General features: G+C 37.3%; 2 protein-coding genes across 5 annotated transcripts; one reads left to right on the top strand and one right to left on the bottom strand.

The window, feature by feature from the left end:
- The first annotated feature begins 980 nt into the window (after positions 1 to 980).
- Positions 981 to 7,946, top strand: RO60 (Ro60, Y RNA binding protein). 3 transcript variants are annotated; one of them, XM_057417177.1, is made up of 8 exons: positions 981 to 1,643; positions 2,146 to 2,366; positions 2,626 to 2,772; positions 3,334 to 3,471; positions 3,792 to 3,908; positions 4,627 to 4,740; positions 5,192 to 5,338; positions 6,599 to 7,946. In XM_057417177.1, exons 1-8 carry the CDS (start codon positions 1,070 to 1,072, stop codon positions 6,749 to 6,751), a joined length of 1,611 nt encoding a protein of 536 aa, XP_057273160.1. In that variant the 5' UTR covers positions 981 to 1,069; the 3' UTR covers positions 6,752 to 7,946. The 3 variants fall into 3 exon arrangements, 2 of the variants coding, with proteins under 2 accessions (XP_057273160.1, XP_057273162.1); XR_008973168.1 differs by having other exon boundaries at positions 984 to 1,643; positions 4,627 to 4,733; positions 6,599 to 6,734; XM_057417179.1 differs by having other exon boundaries at positions 1,027 to 1,108.
- Positions 7,947 to 13,017: 5,071 nt separating this feature from the next.
- Positions 13,018 to 17,883, bottom strand: GLRX2 (glutaredoxin 2). 2 transcript variants are annotated; one of them, XM_057417184.1, is made up of 4 exons: positions 17,761 to 17,883; positions 16,706 to 16,774; positions 14,904 to 15,080; positions 13,018 to 14,448 (listed from the first exon to the last, which is right to left on the bottom strand). In XM_057417184.1, the coding sequence occupies exons 2-4, from the start codon at positions 16,763 to 16,765 to the stop codon at positions 14,317 to 14,319; spliced, it is 369 nt and encodes a 122-aa protein (XP_057273167.1). In that variant the 5' UTR covers positions 16,766 to 16,774; positions 17,761 to 17,883; the 3' UTR covers positions 13,018 to 14,316. The 2 variants fall into 2 exon arrangements, with proteins under 2 accessions (XP_057273167.1, XP_057273166.1); XM_057417183.1 differs by lacking the exon at positions 17,761 to 17,883 and adding an exon at positions 17,351 to 17,439 and having other exon boundaries at positions 16,706 to 16,772.
- Between the last annotated feature and the right edge of the window lie 447 nt (positions 17,884 to 18,330).

The following is an 18,330-nucleotide window of genomic DNA, read 5'->3' as shown; positions in this document are numbered from 1 at the left end:
CAAACAAGCATCTCAGAAGTAGATAGCTTCAGTGCTTAAAATTTGTTAGGTAGATTTCTTTGGATTGGCATTTCTGTGTGCTCAGACTTTAGTATATGCCTATTTTAAGGTCTGTATGTGGTTTGATGGAGTGGATTATTGGTGCTTTTTATGTTTAAATAGGACCCCTTGGTGCTGTTTAGTGGGGTTTTTTTGTTGTTTGGTGAGAACAGCAAACACTGAATTTATTCTTGTCATATTAATGTTTTGGAGACAGTGATGATGAATTTTCTTCCCCTTACCATGCTGATTTCATTTCACCTCCATTTATTTCGGTTTAAATGTTACAGCTTGAATTTTACCATGGTATAGGGTCTCCATGTAAGAGCAGTGTTGTTGCTTACGAATATTACAGCTGAACTCTCTTGCAACTTAAAATTGTATAAAGACCTGAAAGATTGTGAATTTTTGTGTTTTTCTGTGTTGTTTTCTTGGATGTCACTTAACAGCAGCTATTTGAGTCTGTAATAATTTTTTTTTCTTGAGCTGCTGTCAATTGTTAAAAAGCTGTTGTTTAAGCCTCTCTGAAACCCACCATATTTAAGCTCTACAAAGCCTTCTGACTAAACAGTTTTTCAGTATTTTAGTTCTTTGTTTTAGCAGTGTGTTTCTTCAGTTGATTGGTATTACCAATTCCACCAAAACAGAGTAGGGCAAGATCTGTTTTTTGAGCAATTTAGTATGCAATCCAAAAATCTACCGAAGAAAGTGGTGGCAACACTTATTAGTGGCAACAGGGCATAACCGCAACCATGTTTTCTGTGTGCCATTTATTGCGGTTAAGTAGTTTCCAAGTTATTTTTAAGGAAATATATTTGTCACCATTGTAACTCAAGAGATTTTTTGTTTGTTTGTTTTCCCCTAATACATGTTACTGCACACGTAAGAGTATACTTTTATTAAATTTATGATGGAAAAATTGCAAGTGTATTACTTTGCTAAGAACTCACAGGAGGAGAGTCATCAGATTTTCACAGTGTTCTTAATGGGCTTTATGATTCTTCCACCAGACTTCTTGGAAGTGTAGACAATGGAGGACGAGGAAAAACAACTCCTGAATGAAAAGCAGGTGCCAAACTGTGAGAGTGGTTATGTGTGGCATGTCACCGATATGAATCGACTGCAGCGTTTCTTATGTTTTGGTTCAGAAGGTGGTACTTATTACATCAAGGAGCAGAAGCTGGGCTATGGAAATGCAGAAGCTTTAGTAAGACTGATTGAAGAGGGTAGAGGTTGTGAAGTTGTTCAAGAAATAAAGACATTCAGTCAAGAAGGCAGAGCAGCAAAACAGGAACCCCTACTTTTTGCTCTTGCAATTTGCTCACAGTGTTCTGATGCAAAAACAAAACAAGCAGCATTTAAAGCTGTTCCTGAGGTGTGTTGCATACCAACCCATCTCTTTACTTTCATCCAATTTAAAAAAGATCTGAAGGAGGGCATGAAATGTGGTATTTGGGGCCGTGCACTGAGGAAAGCTGTTGCAGATTGGTACAATGGAAAAAATGGCATGGCTGTTGCTTTAGCAGTTACAAAATATAAACAAAGAAGTGGTTGGTCTCATAAAGATCTTCTGAGGTTGTCCCACCTAAAACCTGCCAGTGAAGGTAATACATTTTTATTTATCTGAAAATACTGTGTTTTAAACCTTTTATACTTACTGTAAAAGTATTTAGTTTAGGAAACCCAAGTACTGATGACTTCTTAGTGATGGTATCCTGTAAATTGCACCTTTAAACCATGAGTTGTCTTATCAGAAATTGACCTGATTATCGTCAAGTTAAACAGAGTTTGTTTCTTCTTTTTCTTCTGTATGTGGAGAGAAGAGAAAATAAGACAGTTCTCTCAGTTTGTTCTGATTTGCTTACAAATTATGAAACAACACTCTTGGGAAGATCTGTTGATTTCAAATACATAAGGCTCCATTTAAGGAGAATAATACTAAAACAGTCACTAAAACTGCTGCTCTAAGTTGCGTGTGACTGACAGTATTTATAGCTGGTTGGCAGGTCTGAGAATGCGATCTGCTAACTCATTGGCTTGCTAGAATTGCTAAATGCCAGTATAAAGGTGGTAATCCTGCTTGGAAAATATTTTTATTTTCAATAGGAATTGGTATAGTCACTAAATATGTTACGAAAGGGTGGAAAGATGTCCAAGAAGCTTATAAAGACAAAGCAGTTTCTGCTGAGACTGAAAAACTCTTAAAGTATCTGGAGGCTGTGGAGAAAGTAAAACGCACAAAAGATGAATTGGAAGTTATTCATCTAATAGAGGAATATGGTCTAGTCAGAGAGCATCTCCTGACAAACCACCTGAAATCTAAAGAGGTAGGTGAACTTCATTGGCTTTGTAATCTCTTCAGAAGAACACTTTTCAGAGTCTGAAGTCTACATTTCCATAAAAAATAGCCCTTACATTGTTTGTCAAGTTATTTACCCAAGTACCTAATTTAAAATAATAAAGATCTTAATTTAAATTATATGCTTATTATTTAAAAATACACTTATTTAATGTACAGATGTAAATTCTTGTAGTTTTGGAATCTTACCTCTTTTTTTTTTTTTCATTCTCTTTGTTTGTGCACAGGTTTGGAAGGCATTGCTGAAGGAAATGTCCATTTCTGTATTGTTGAGAAATTTAGGAAAGTTGACAGCAAATTCAGTGCTTGAACCACGAGGTTCAGAAGTGGCAATAGTATGTGAAAGACTGAGAAACGAGAAACTGCTAAAAAAGGTAAGAATGTTTCCGTAATCAGTGCCAGCCTTTGTGGTTCTTAATCTCTTCCTAAACTGTAGTTCTTCAGGCAACCTCTTCACAAAACAAAAGGGATGTTCATTTGAGGAAATGTGTAGTTTATTCTTTAAAAAAAAAAAACTGCAGCAGAATACTTGCTGCTGTATTTTAAAAGTTGTACTTATAATTTCTGATATGATTCCCCTCCCCTCTCTATTTCTGAAACTATTCTACAAATTAAGTATATTGACAACTAGGGTCTTTTCTTAAATTGGCACTGTAGCAAGCTTCTGGCTTAAGATAACGCTTGGCATAAGATAACAACTGGAATTCATTGGAGGATTCTGGAAAGGGCATAATGTCATTTACCAGTAACTGAACAAGTATCAGTTCATGAAACAGCTGTCTAAAGACTGCAGGAACTCTTCAAACTTAACAAATCTAAAGGAACAATATAATAAACCAGATATTTGTAGTAGGATCTTATTTTTAGTTTCTTACCTTTTTTTTTAATGGAGTTCAGATTTTCAAAAACTGCCTATGGATTTCTTTTACCTATAGGGTAGAATACATCCATTCCATGTCTTGGTTGCATTAGAAAGCTATAAAGCTGGGCATGGAAGCAGAGGAAAGCTTTGGTGGCATCCTGATGAAGACATTTTAGAAGCCTTAGATGCCTCATTTTACAAAACATTCCAGGTAATATGGTTATTCAATTTGTTAATACTTTTAAGAAATCTCTGTATTCTGAAAGCCTCAAAAAGGATCAAGAAAAGTTTCTTGGGTGGAAACAATTTTGAAACTTTATAACAAAAATCCTAGGAATTGGGATTTTACTAGGAACCAAATCAAAATTTTATGATACATTCAGCTTTTGGCAACATTGTTTTGCTAATGTTACCCCAGAAAGAATAAAAAAAGACCCATTTCCAGGTCAAAAGCAGAAGAAGGAAGAAATGAATGTACTAACTATGTGTACCTATATTCTTTTTTTTTTTTTCTTTTTTCTATTTTTATAGACAGTTGAACCAACAGGAAAACGCTTCTTACTTGCAGTTGATGTCAGTGCATCAATGACACAAAAAGTTTTGGGCAGTGTACTCAATGCTAGCACAGTTGCAGCAGCAATGTGTATGGTAAGGCATTAAACTTCTTTTATTTATAATTATTTGCAGCTTGAGCTGCTCTTTTGATACAAAGGTGATCTAAAGCTGCTTAGATTTCGGAAGGAAACTTACCTATAATATATTTGAGTACGAAAAATGTGACCTTGTGTCTCACTGGTAGTCCAGATGCTTAAAGCCAGTGGCAACCAAATTCAGGAAGATCAATTTGAAGTTGATTTCTAGTCTAAATGAAATTGGTCAAGGCTGCTTTTTCGCTTATCCTAGCTGAAAATACATTGTATTTATTTATTGCTTCAAAAGCACTCACTGAATAACACAGATTGGATTAAGAAATTTTGGGGTAATTCTTGTGTGCATTTGAGATATCTGCATGTCCTTTGTCTCACAATCACTTTCCCCTCAATTTGGTATTCTGAAGCTTCTTGTGTATTTATATTATAAAGGAGTTAAACTTCTGTTGCTGTTTAAAAATGTTTACTGCTTTATGTCAGGGGAGAGAAGGAATATGGAAGTATATTTAGAGTAATTAGAGGAGTTCTTCACCTTTGATTTTTACAATGTTTATTTGCAGTATTACATTTAAAGTGACTAGTGAAGCATTAGTGCATATGAGAAGCCATGGTAACTTGAATGAAAAAGGATCTGTCATGTTGTGGGAATGCCTTGATTCAGACAGTAAAAATTCTGAATAACGTAACTAAATTATTTTTGTCTTCCCCTTTCTCAGGTTGTGGCACGTACAGAGAAGGATTCCCATATAGTTGCCTTTTCGCATGAAATTGTGCCCTGCCCAGTGACGACTGATATGACGTTGCCTCAAGTATTAGTGAAAATGTATGAAGTATGTAAAACAAACCAAACCAAAAACATTAGGAAATAGCTGTTACTAACATCACAGTTTAGGTGTCTCAGCAGTTACATTGTATTTTCTTTATATTCAGTTGTATACTGTGTTTAGTCCATATTTGTGTCTTTTATTTAGAGACAGTCCAGCAAGTGTCATTGTTTCAACTGCTGCATATTACACATTGCAATCTAGAACGGCAGTGTTAGGTCACAAGGAGTTAGGTTGAAAAGAATATGTAAAAAGTCAAGCAAACAAGCAAAACCAAAAAACCCTAGGCAAAACTAGTAAGGGAACTGTTGTTTAACAAAGAAGCCTCTGTATGTGATAAAACATGGAGCCTCCATAAAAATAATTTTTCCATAGTTTACTACTTTTTTGTATTATTCTGTATTCTATGTTTGGTTTGGTTTTTTATTTATTTTTATTTTTTTAAATTTATTTTAAGATTCCGGTGGGCACCACTGATTGTTCCCTTCCAATGATATGGGCTCAAAAAACACAGACAGCTGCTGATGTCTTCGTTGTATTTACCGATAATGAGACTTTTGCTGGAAATACTCATCCTGCAACAGCTCTTAGAGAGTACAGAGAGGTAAATATGCTTCTGACTGTTTATAATTGATGAACACAGTACAAAATAAATACCAGTTCTAAAAATGTCTTAAAAACTGAACTAGTTGTGGCTTTCTTCAGTAAATAATTATATGTTGCTTAAAACTGATATATTCTGCAGTTAGGCAGAATTAGTGCGCATTTTGCACTAATTGCATTTATTTAAAACCTCTGAATTGCTAAAAGGATTAATAATTACCCCACCTTGCTCAGTGTACTGCTATATCAATGAAAATCTGTTTGGTTTTCAGAGAATATATGAGTTTCTGCATTCTGTCTGTAATAGATTAAGTTTCTTATAGTCCTTACAGAAAAAAAACTTGGCTCACAGAATTAAATTGAACTTTGATGTCTGCAGTAGATACCACAAAGTTTAAATGAAGTAATGAAGATAAACCTGTATGGAAGGTGTCAATAAGATGAGGTGATAGCATCTTGTGAAGGCAGCTCATTATGATCTAAATGGGCTACTCTTAAGCTGTGCAGCTTCATAATTTTAAAATAGGACTAAGAAAAATATCCCCTTCAAACATATTGCTGTTAGAAACTCTGGTTTAATCAGCAAACCATCTTTTATGCTTTTAAGAAAATTTTTAAACTACAAGAAATATTTTTTGGCAAGCATGTACACATGGATCTTTGTATCATGTCCACCTAGTTGAAACGAATACCAAAAATCTTTAACTTGCCCACTGTGTTTCTGTTTTCTTAATTAAGACTAGCTCCCATTCCTAAATTTGTTCTTTAAAACAGAGTTCTGTACTCTTAATGCCACTTGCTTTGCTTTACCTTACAGGTGATTAACCTTCAAATTCAGCTCATTTAGCAGAATTTTTCAGGCCACGGTTGTTGTATTTGTTCAACCACAAAAACATACTCTCTGACTCCTATTAGAGGATTCAATAATTATTATTGAAAGTTCTCTCTCAGAATGAACTCCAGAATAGCAAATGAAATGTTTGATATCTATCTGTGAATAATCTGTGAATCTTAGTATTGCAGGAAAGTTGTGTACACCTCACTGCAATTATTCCCATTAATTTAAATATACCTACTGCAGGTTAAGTATGATGTCAACAGTCTGCAGTTCTGGTTATGGCACATCTAGTTCCTATCAGTATGCCTATTCAGACAGTGGTTTAGGAGGCAAGATAGCAAGATTTGGCCCTCTGTCTTGTTTAAGTTACTGTATTATGTGTGTTCTCATGTTATTTTTTCCCTTTTTTTTTCCTTCCTCTAGCAAATGGGTATTCCTGCTAAGCTGATTATTTGTGGAATGACCTCAAATGGCTTTACGATTGCCGATCCAGATGACAAAGGCATGTTGGATATATGTGGCTTTGATACAGGAGCTCTTGATGTTATTCGAAACTTCGCTTTGGATTTGATCTAATTTTCTAGGCATCTTCTCTTCCCTGTGGGTCCATTGCTGGCAACAGACTACACCCTGGGAACTCCTAGCCAAATATACTTCATTAGAATATGGCACATTAAATACATATCAGTATGTTACCTTTTTGTGAAGGGAAAACAAGAAAAGCAGATGAGAAATCTCTTTTCTCTTTTTTTCCTGTTCTACACAATTTAAAGTAACAGTGGGAAGTTTGATAAAAGTAACTACAGGGTTACACAATATATAATTTAATTTCATTTATAATAGATTATAAGTACTGAGAGACTTTTAATTCCCCCCTCCCTGCTTCCAACCTCACCCCTCCCTTCCCCCATTGCTGTGGAATGGCTTGTTTGCAAGAAGATACTGACTTACTGTTAGGATGGGGCAGAAAAACAAAAAGTGGGGTTAGTATTTTTAGTAATGTCAGTAAAGTCAGTAACTTCATTGAGAGGGATTTTTCTTTGGTCTGTTTGTCAGTCTTTGTGTTTTAAACAAATTACTAAGTTTCAACAGTTTCCATTGTTACACTTCAGATCTACAAAAGTATTTTCTGGCACATACGAGACCATGTGACTGTGACGCAGTATAAAAGCTGTCCAGTGAAATTTTATACTGATGAAACTGAAAGTGGAAGAGTTTATGCTAATCTTTTTCCTATCTAGATTATCATCCTAGTTTTCAGGAGTAAAGTGTAATTCTCTGTAGGTAAATTGAGGTGTGGTTTCAGAAGCACTATTTTTAAATTAATATGATTTACAGGAAGTTCTAAGAACTCTTCTTACTAGAAAAAGACCCTGGAAATGGCTTAGAAGCTACATTCAGTCCATCTTATAAGAAAGCAACAGCACACTTTCAGTGAGAAAGATCAACAACTGCATGTGTCTTGGAGTGCTCTTGAAAGCTGATTGGTAACAACCAGAAACAAAAAGCTACATTTTTTCCAAGACAACATATTCAATGATGCAGAAAAAATCTTCCTAACAGGAGAGTATTTCATTTTTTGAAATCTTTTTGTAGATTAATATCACTTCTGGTTTTCTTAAATTAATTCAAGCTTACATTTTTCAAAACTACCTCCACTTTATAGTGACCAATTCTAAAAACTTCTATGAAATGTACAGCTGCCTCTTTCATGTTCTCAAAGTCTTGCTTGGGAAGTGGTTGAAACTGGATTTTTTTATTTTATTTTTTTTAGTTTAATATAGTGTGAGTTAAGTAAGGAGAAAGCTAGTGAAAAACTTACCACTTCGGAACAGGAATTAATAGCAATTCATGTGTATATGTATGTAATTCTCTGTGGTTTTGTATATGTGTGTGTAGGGGGGAAGTTAAAAGATCTCTTTAGTAGGTCACAATCTTAGAAGATGGGAAAAGTTTTTAGTGATGCTTTTACAACTTCCCCTAAGACATGCACATGTCAACCTCTTTTATGCTAATTCTGGCTGTTTTAAACAGTGAATTTGATGTTAATTTATAAAAATAACCCAGTTGCGGTAAATGACATGTAAGACCATATTTTTCTGCCTAAACCCCAAGCTTTTTAATGTAAAATTCAAGTTCATATTATACTTTTGATACTTGTAACACTCTTAATTATGACTCACACATATGGATTATAAATTCAAAGCTTGCATTCTGTAGGATGGATATCCCTTTTGGTGCTAAAATGTGAGTTTACATGTTACTGAAGGTATTCTGCTAAATACTTACATGCTACCTTAATGAATAAATCATTGAGGGAAGCCTTTTCTGACATTAAAACCGTGGCTTAAAGAACTGATGGTAGGAACGTTACCTTTCCATGGACTTCTGAATTATTGCTGCTCTTATGACACAGCTTGACAAATACAGGACTGCCACCAGCTTGTCAGGTGACCTTGAGAAAAACAAGTGTTCCTAAAAAGGCTGAGACATAACACTATGAGTTTGAAGATTAGCCATTTCTTATGAAAAATTTCTTAACCACTTTTAGTATCCTTTCTAAATAAACACCATGAATATGGGAAGTAAACTCGTTTGGTCAATAACATGTCAATAATTATTCTAAGTAAATGCGCTGATGTTTTGGGGTTGGATTTGGTAGTAGTGTGTTTGAAATTACACAATAGTCAAACATCTGATAAGGTGTTTCCTTCTAAGCTAGAGATGTTGAAAATAACATAGATAAGTATCTTTTGCAAGTACTTTTTTATTATTTGGAGTAGTATTTGTGAAGTCATAGGAAATATTTTGGATTAAATATAAAAATAAAAAAACAGGTATTTCAAGTAACTTTGTGCACTTAATTGCATAAATTTACTGCAAGCGAAAGATTAGAGTAGTTACTAACAGATTGAATGAACGGTTACAGTAGTGTTGCATCTGTGAAAGCAGTCCAGTTGAAAACACAATTACTTGAACTAGAGCATAAGTTGAGATGAACTTTTCAGTAGAACTGATAGAAAATGTATCTCCCTGTATCTGTTGACACTGGATAGCTATTCACCCTGTTAAAGACGGTCATCCGTGCTGGAGTACGTAATATGCTCCTAAATATTTACTGTGTCTTTGTATTAAAAAATCTTGTTAGAAATAGAATATTCTGAGTGGTTTGATTACCTCATGTAGAACTAGCACCAGTGAGATCATGTTGTCATCTGCTTCTCCTTTAAGATTTTCAGAGAGAGGAAACTGAAGTAAATGCTGACAGCTGAAACTTTATAGTGTGTTGACCTTTGTTTCTACTGGTTTTGGTTTGCTTTCATTGTTATCTTACAATAAGGGTCATAGAAGAATGATGCTTCGTATTCCTTTTTCCATAGACTGGATCTTTTTTATCTGCCCATATACTGAATTTTAGGGGATAGTGTGACTCATTTGCCATAACACAAATTAGTCCTGATTTTCGTCTTCAGTTATTAGACTGGTAATTGATACAGTTCTAAAATGATATCTGGCCATATAAAAAGGCAGTAAGTATTGTAATGCTTTTAAAAAGAGAGAGAGAGCAGTAAAACAAAGTTGCTGAGCTTAAGCATTAGTTTAGTGTATAATAAATAACCTACTCTTTCACCAGAGGAGACATGGACTCTTTCAAGTTAATAGTGGTGTTTGCGTTGGAGGAACACCTTGACTAATAAAGCAAAACTGAGGCTATAATTGTGCACTGCAGTTTGCCAGTAAAAACTGAACAGGGACAGGTTTAAAGATTTTTCATTTTACTGCCAACCTTAATTAAAAAAAAAATGTCTAAATGCAGAGTGTAACTGTAGAGTGGGTGAATGCAGGTTTCCTGGTACCTAGCAGATCTAATAGGCTTTCAGTTTGACTGCCATTTCACTGTGACACCCTTAACAATTCTTAAGTATTAGATTGTTACGTCTAAGACTGTAATGTTCTAGCACTTTAGCTTTAAGAAAGAAGACCAGTTCCTGGTTGGAAGCACAGCAGAGGTTAAAGGTTCTTATCTTAAGAAGGGCTGTAATGAGTGAACATAAAAGATCAGGTTTCTTCATGGAAGGGATACAATCAAGATACAATGTGGAGAGGGCAGAAGAGGCACTCAAGATTTCTTAAAAAACTATGCAATGCATACATCGGCATTGTATAATAAATTGAATAAAGATGGGAATTAATTTTTCAAAGAAATAGAATTTCATGTCAGGAATTTTAGACCTACAGCAAGGAGGAGTGTTTGGGATACTTGTAGAATTAGTGCATACACAGTATGGGATCCTTACCTACAATCCTGTGTTTACAAACAGGGATGTCTAAAAGTAGGTGTAGACTTGAAGTCGGCAGGACCAGTCTAAGTGCCGAGTCTGTGAGGGCCACTAATAACTCTCCCTAAACACCTTGCTGCTTAAAACCACTGTCAAACCTGTTGGTTAAATGTGAATCGGGGGGGGGGGGGGTGGGGGTGTTTTTCATTGTTGTTGTTTAATTGTGGACCATAAATGATTATGCCTTTAAAAGGGTATTCAACGAAGTGTATGTTTTTGGCTTATAAAATACACCAGCATTTTTGGAAATGTATTTTAATAAAGGCTCTGTCTGTAAAAACACTAGGAAAATATTTTTTGCAAGATGCTGTGCTGCTTAATCATGTACCTGGCTCAGCCACCGTACCAGAAGCATCAGTTCCATTTATTGTGTTTCTTGTGTTACCTTTTTGCTTCGCCCTTCCTTTTCTCTGCTAAGGTTGGCTTTTTTTCCTCCTTTCCCATTTCCTTGTTGCCTTAGGCCTACACTTGGATCTCTCTTCACATACAAGGTGTCGTCCATTTCTTTTGCCTCTGTTCTTCAACAGCCTTGCTGTCGTTGACCATGCTGAACTAAGTAAATTACACCAGAACCTATGTCATAATATTTATCTTACTTTTTAAAAACTGGATATTTTTCTTTCATTTGATTATATTAATGTCTAATAAAACAATTTGCTGTATCTTTAGATTTTTTGGTAAAACTTTGTGTAAAGATCAATGACAAAAGTATACTTTGGTTATTTGCAAGAATCCAGCATCTGCCTTTGAATGGCTTTATTTTTATGAAGTAACCACTTAAAATTGTTTTTTCAAATTTAAAGCTCTTTTCTAGAACTAGTTCAGTGGGTTGGAGCTTTCCATTCTGTTATATGCAGAATTAGGGAAACATTGCAATTAATATTGCAGACAAACGGGCAGCTTCTTTGCAGTAAAAATCTTCAAACAATGGGCTGTAGAAGTAAACCAAAGGAAATAATTGTCTTGCTTTTGCTTTTTTTTTTTAAAGCATTTACTTAGTTTGTAGGGTTAATTTTGCTACTTGCTGTAGCTCACAATAGACAAACACACTGTAAGTAAGATGGTTTAGTAACTTTATTGCTGGAATGGTAGAGATTTTATCTTATCATGGTCCAGTAGAGTGTACAGAATTGCAGAGTCAGTTACAGGGGGAAAGTAAAACACAAGGACAGTGTATTACAGATGTGCTGCTCTGAGCTAAGATGTAAGATTAGCTAATTTCAGCAGATGGTTTGGTGTCTTTAAATACGTGTGCTTACATTGGGATTTATAATTTTGATCCCGTAAGGTGTGGTTTCTTTAGGTATTCATTCTGACTTTAAATACATATATTTGCATTTATATATGTGGTATGTTGAGAATTTTACAAATGCTTCATTAAAAAATAATGAATATAAATACCTGTTTTCCTAATGTTACAAGTTTCTTAAGCACAACTAGTTACAAATAAAATGTCTTTCCTGTTACGTTCTCCTATAAAAGTGCAGTTCTACTCTTTAAAAATAATTCTCTATGAAGAAGCAACAGATGGGTACATTCACAGCTGTATCTGCTTCATTCAGTGATTTGATGTTTCCAGCTTTTCAGGCTTCTTTAGGAGCATGGTATATGAAGTGGATGAGCAGCTTTGTCCTAAGTACAGATTCTTTTGGTAAATAAGTTTTAACATTCAGATCTCAGAGCAAGCATTATTTTAAGATGAACAGCTTTGTCCTGGAGACAACGCTCAGGAAAATCCACAGGAATTTTAAATTACTATTTTTTATTCTCTCCCCCTTTTTCTTTTTTTTTTTTTCCTTTTCCCAGAGTAGGACCACACTTTAACTGCCATATCTTGTTTAAATAACTTAAACATCATGGCTTTGTGCCAACCAATAATCACTGCACTGTCTTGCTGCTACTTTCTATGAATTGTTACAAAATTAATGAGAAATTATTTGGATGTGGAGCCTTAATATGCCTAAAAAGAAACATAATTAACCCTTTGAGTGCCTTAGGACATATCTTTTTTAACAAGTGGGCACTCACTTGGATTTGCAGGCATACAGCATGCTTTCTTATCAGCTGGAATAGAGTGTTGGCTTAAGTGACAATGCCCTGGGAGTTCTGAAACTTAGAACTCAAAGGGTTATTTTAGACTACTGTTTTGGGACTTCCTGGTTTGTTGGTATTCTGGGTTTTGTTTTGTTTCCTTTAACAGGGAGCAGAACGAAAAGGTCTTTGAAAAAATCCTTTGTATACTATTATTTTTACATGATGGACTTACCAGGTTTCAGGTGCAAAATTACTGTTAATCTGAGAAAACATTAACTGGCCTAAGAATTCTACACAGAGAAAAAGAATACTTAGTTACCACCACATGTGCAAAATAAATTGCTTTATTAAGTACATATTTAGGGAGAGAGGCACATTTGTGTGTGTTCACCATAACGAGTGTGTCCTTGTAAACAAAATTTTAATAAGGCAATGATGAAACTAGGAAAATACAGTAAACCACAGTGATAAAACCAACATTTACATGTTTAATTAGCCGATTAATATGTTAAAAGATGCACAGTGCAGCCAACTGTATACTAAAGACTATACAAATTACGTGGTTTAAACTTCTTTCAAACCCCCATCACAAAAACGAAGCTGTCAAATTTAAATGATACTTTTACAGTCCTAGTTATCTGGAGTTGAAGATAAATGTGACCCTTTTTCTCCCTTGGGGGGAAAAAAGTAGCTTAGGTGCATAGTGCTGAAAGCAATGGTAAAAACAGGAGTCTTACAAGAAGCAAGTAAAAATTCACTGACTAATGTTTTGATTCTAAACTGTGCACCTGTAGTAGTGTAATGGTCCCTTCTACTGAAGAGTGGGATATAATTTTCTACTTGCATATGAACTTGAAATAACCAAGAGTCTTGGCATTGGTCTGGCTTTGGATTTGCATTGTACTGTAACTGTTGAATTTTAGATGCTTTAGGCATTTAACTGCAAGTTCACATCGCTAGTAAACTGCATTCTGACTGTAGAATTCAAGAACTAAATAAATTCTACGCATATCACACTTATTTTACTTGGTCTTAAGCTTCATAATAGCATTGGATTGATTATAACGCAAGTTGTAGTTGCAGAGTTTAGTGACAGTGAGCTGTCTGGCTCCCCTAGAAGCTGTATTTTGTCATATTTCTGAATGACTGTATAGACTGATACTTCATAGTGCAGAAAAAAGATGAAAGACATGACCTACCTTCAAACGCTGCAAGAATCTTTATTCCCTTTTCTCTCACAACTGGACATACAATTTCATAGCTAGATGATCAGATGCTGATATGGAATCATATGGATATGGAAGAGGCAGACATGCATACACAGTATCACTACAAACTTATTTTGCTTCATACTTTCATCATTACTACAATTTGACATTCAGAGAAGAATTTACTTTAAAAGAACCATTAAACTGACCATTGGAACAAGGCTAGAATGCAAACTAATCTGCAGCAGAAAAAAACCAGGATTCCTCTTGTACAATTAATGCTTCTCTGAAACATGGCATCAGCATTATAACAGCAATAAAATGACATCATTTTGTCACACGTAGAGCCCCGAGAGTTACACAGTGGCTTTGATCACCATTTTGGTTGTAGGAAAGCTGAGGCATGTAATTTGTCAAGTCCCTAAAGCATCTGTGTCAGAAAACGATCTATGATTTGGAAATCCATGGCTTGAAGCTGTTGATTCCAGCTGATGTAGCATGTATCTATGATCTTCTAAGTTGCCTAAAATTCTGTTATACAAAGGAAGACTAAGCTGAGCTAAGTGGCTGACTGGGTTTTACTTTTCACCTGACATTGATGAATTAAAGGCAGCAGTTTGCCTTCCTCATGAAGCCTTTGAGTATCTGTAGCACCTCCAACAAAAGACCCATTGACAAACACTCTTGGGACCTATCAAGAAAATTAAAATTATGTTTGTTACTTCAATAAAATATAAAAACCTAAGCGACCCCACATGGACTGTGGTATACACACAACAGTCGAGTTCTTACATATGCATATTTAATACTACTGTACAACTCATACATTTCTGTAATATTTACAGAGATCGGAAACTGTTCACATGCCCCTCAAAAGGGGCATAAAGTCAGTATATGGGAGATTGTATTAAAATAACTGAGTCAAGTGAGACTATATAAAATTAAGAAATTACAAGGTGTATATACACCTATACAAATGAAAACTGACTTTGATATCTCAAAGTGGCACCCTCAGGGTGAGGGTCTCTTGTATCCCAAGTTTACATGTCTTGAAAAAGCAAAGAACTTGATATGGTCATAACTCATGAGAAACAAGTGCAGTGTAAGTTCTTATTTTGCTTGTTACATGTAAGAATGTATACTTACGGTTCTGCCACCAGTCATCTGCTCAAGAATGTCTTGGATCTGACTTCCATTTGTATTCATGTCCAGTTCCACAGCTGTATAATTCACATTTATACTCTCAAAAAGCTTTTTTGCCATTATGCAGTAGGAGCATGTTGTTTTGGAGAAAATCACCACACAGTTGTCTGAAATAATCTCCTGTATGCTCAAAAGAATGTTGAAGTCACCGTGTTTTGTTTTTAAGTCAGTGTATTTCAACAGTATCAAGCAGTCATGAAAACAAATGTAGAAGTTATAAATCTGCTATTACAGTAACAAATAATGGACAATTATTCTGTAAAAGGCCTTCTGAAGTATTTTTAGACAGGGACAACTGAGGAGTTCCCAGCCATGCTACAGCAATGGCTGGCTGTTTTTTAATTGTTTTCAAAACATATTTTTTACTCACTTTTTAAGGTAAAGTGAAAAGCTAGTTAATCTTCTAAATCTCCCCTAATTCTAATCTAGAGCCACAAGAATCTTAAGGTGAGGAATAAACTATTACTCTTTAAAAACAAGGAGCAGAACAGCAACTTCCTCTATCAAGGCATCTATTAAGATATCATCACCTGTATGGTGAGTGTAAAACATATCCACCCTACATCTGTTTTGAAGCCTCTGTGGTGGCCTAACACCTCCTTTAGGAATGCATCTGATACTTCTGCAACAGAAGAAAAATTGCTTCCTACCCGACTACTAAGAAAGTCAGGCTTTTAACCTCAAGTTCAGATGCTCTTGGCCAGATCCCAGAAAGTGTCTGCACAAGTGCAATAAGCAGCGAGATGCAACTTTAGCAGTTTGCAGAGCTACACAGAACATAAAAGTGACTTCTCTTGCTCCACTTGAGCTTTTCAGTTAAAGGTATGCTCTTTTCTTTTGAGTAGGGTACCAGGAATCAGTTAAAACTGATCAGTTTCTGACTTTCAGGAATGCTATGATCTTGTGGGAGCAGAGAAACAGAGGAGAGTTGACATTAATAATCGTTATGAGAAGCACTGCTGGCACTTGTGAAGCTGTGTCTGACCTGTACTTGACCCTGAAAGGGAGAAGAATGATTGAGACGCATGTGTTGTGATTGTCATGCAATGGTGCCAATCCTGAGCCCGTTTTAGCTCTGCAGTCACAGACCTCCTACAATCTGCCAAACAAGCTGTATCTCCTTGAACTATTTAGTACAGCTTTCCCTTTCCATCAGGCAAGCAGAATGTGCTGATGGCAAGCAGAATGACAAAAGGGATATTTCTTTTTTCCACCCCTGTGGAAATTGTACTTAATGCCCTACAGAGTGTTCGTTCTCTTAAATTTGTGATCCTGCAATTTTCTTATAAACTGGCTATGAAGAGCAGTGGTTTGCGGTGAGTAGGCAACTAAGCTGAAGTCCAAGGATTGAACTTCCGACCAATTACACCTTTTTACTTTACTGTAAATTCAAAGTCATTTCAGGCCTTCATTTATTATCAGGAAGTTTACTCTAAAAAACAACTTACTCTTTAGATGTTTAAACTTTACTTAATGACAGTCATTTTCCGAGACTTAGTCCCCAGTACTGATAGCACTACTGAATTAGAGTAGAGGTCTGCAAAAGATGTAAAATGGATGCAGCCTAGGAAGATAAAGTTCCAAGGCTGTGGATAAATAAATAATGCTAGCAGGCTTACTAAACATAAGAATCAGGTTGAACATATAGAACTATTTACAGAATTTCTTTATATAAATCAGAAGAGCTTTTAAGTAACTATGGCTTTCAGAAATGTTGAAAAAAAGAATTGCATTAATGATGTTACCTGTATTTGATTCACAGCGGCATCATTAGACAATCCCACGGTAGTCTGATCATTCCCCATTCTAAAACTAAAGAGAAATTAAAGTCAGATACTTGAGCTTTCAAACAAATGACACATTTTATATTTCACGAATTAAAGGTTGACTTTATACTGTTTTAACAGTCAATGTGATTTCTACATTATATGTGCCATTTTTCTGCAGCTGCAGTACCCACAGCCATGCTAGTTCTCACATGCCTACAAGATGATGAAGAGAGGGATGGTGCAGACTATAAAAATAACAAATACGGCTGTCTTGATAAGAAAAATGCTTTCCTCCCCCCCCCCCCCCGTGATAATACAGACACATGTGCCAAATCCGGCGCCGGGCTGTGCTCAGCCTCACCACCCGACTCTAAAGGAAAGGAACTCTCATTTTCATCAACAGAGCGGGCAGACGTGCTGCTCCGAGGCCTGCGCGCCACGATACCGGCCGCCTCCCCGCGCTGCCACAGCCCGGGCGGCCCCGGTGCCTGCCGTTCCGGTGCAGGAGGGTTGCTCCTATGAGAGCGAGCGTCCAAAGGCCAAAAAGACTTAAAACAGGATCCGTACCAAGCCCAAGGTGCCGGGTAGACCTCCGGCCCCGCGGCTCCCGATCGCACCTACCGACTGACGGACCGCGCGACCTGCCCACACCCCAGCCCCGTCACCACCCGTCGCAACGCCCCCTGCAGGGCCATGGCCGCCAAGAGGAAGAGGCGGGACTTCTCCCCAGTCCTCACGGCGGTCCGTCACCGCTCGCAGGTCCCCGCACCGCCTCTTAGAGGCGTAGGGCTGCCCAGCAGGCTGCCGGTGTCCTGAGGCGCCGCTGGCCGGGGCACGCCCAGCGGCTGACGGGTCCTTCCAGTGAGGGTATAGAGCCGATAAATAATTTCTTAATCACTTTGTTGTGTGGTGTTTTAACGGCTTATTCTTGTCAGAATTAAATTGCGCCTTTGTGCTTGATAAAGCAGATATTTTCTTTTTTTATTTCCTCCCCTTTGTACCCAGGTTCGGGGTGTTTTTCTTTCTGATCTGCAGTCTGAAGTGCGTACACCGCCTTCTTGCGGGAGCTCCTGCCCAACTGTCTCGAGGCGCTACTGGCCCGGTGCCAGCAGCCAAGCGCTGCCTAGCCGGGGTGCGGGTGGCACAGGCGGGCTCCTGGGCTGCAGCTGCTAACGTGACGGCGAAAAGGCTTTATGCGCCTGCCCGACACGGCGGTGCGGTGTGGACTCTGCCCGTACTGGAACTGCAAGACACCAGCGGCCACGAACCGGTCGTGATCCCCTGCGCCACATGCAATCCCCCTCACGAAGATACGTGTGTACCCGCAGCCGCTAAGGCCGTGACGATGCTGCCACGCTGGGGCACCATGACCGCGAGGGGCGACGTCGCCCAGCGGCCGTTACGCTCCGGCTGCCCAGTGGAGGGCCGGTGTAGGCCCGGGGTGCAGAGTGGCCGGTTGTCAATGGCCTGTGCCATCGATGCCTTTGACTCTCTTTGCGCTCTGGCGGTAACAACCGAACCTCACCACTCTAAACCGCGTTCGGACCACAGTATTAGAAGCGGTGCGGGCGGGGCCTTAACCAAATCAGCCGGGTGCCACC

The sequence above is a fragment of the Pezoporus wallicus genome, unplaced genomic scaffold (genome assembly GCF_028554395.1).
Source record: "Pezoporus wallicus isolate ANWC-B61680 ecotype Strahan unplaced genomic scaffold, APGP_CSIRO_Pwel_v1 contig_360, whole genome shotgun sequence".
NCBI lineage: Eukaryota > Metazoa > Chordata > Aves > Psittaciformes > Psittacidae > Pezoporus > Pezoporus wallicus.
Note: the sequence above shows the minus strand (reverse complement) of the source record. Positions and strands in the feature narration are given on the sequence as shown.

Excerpts from the sequence above, each read along its gene's own strand:
- GLRX2 (XM_057417183.1), bottom strand. The coding sequence starts at position 17,424 with ATGGCCCTGCAGGGGGCGTTGCGACGGGTGGTGACGGGGCTGGGGTGT. Across the intron at positions 16,773-17,350 it reads GTCGCGCGGTCCGTCAGTCG|TTTTAGAATGGGGAATGATC; the intron begins GTAGGTGCGATC and ends ATTTCTCTTTAG. Across the intron at positions 15,081-16,705 it reads CCGCTGTGAATCAAATACAG|GAGATTATTTCAGACAACTG; the intron begins GTAACATCATTA and ends TTGAGCATACAG.
- RO60 (XM_057417177.1), top strand. The coding sequence starts at position 1,070 with ATGGAGGACGAGGAAAAACAACTCCTGAATGAAAAGCAGGTGCCAAAC. Across the intron at positions 2,773-3,333 it reads ACGAGAAACTGCTAAAAAAG|GGTAGAATACATCCATTCCA; the intron begins GTAAGAATGTTT and ends TTTTACCTATAG. Across the intron at positions 4,741-5,191 it reads TATTAGTGAAAATGTATGAA|ATTCCGGTGGGCACCACTGA; the intron begins GTATGTAAAACA and ends ATTTATTTTAAG.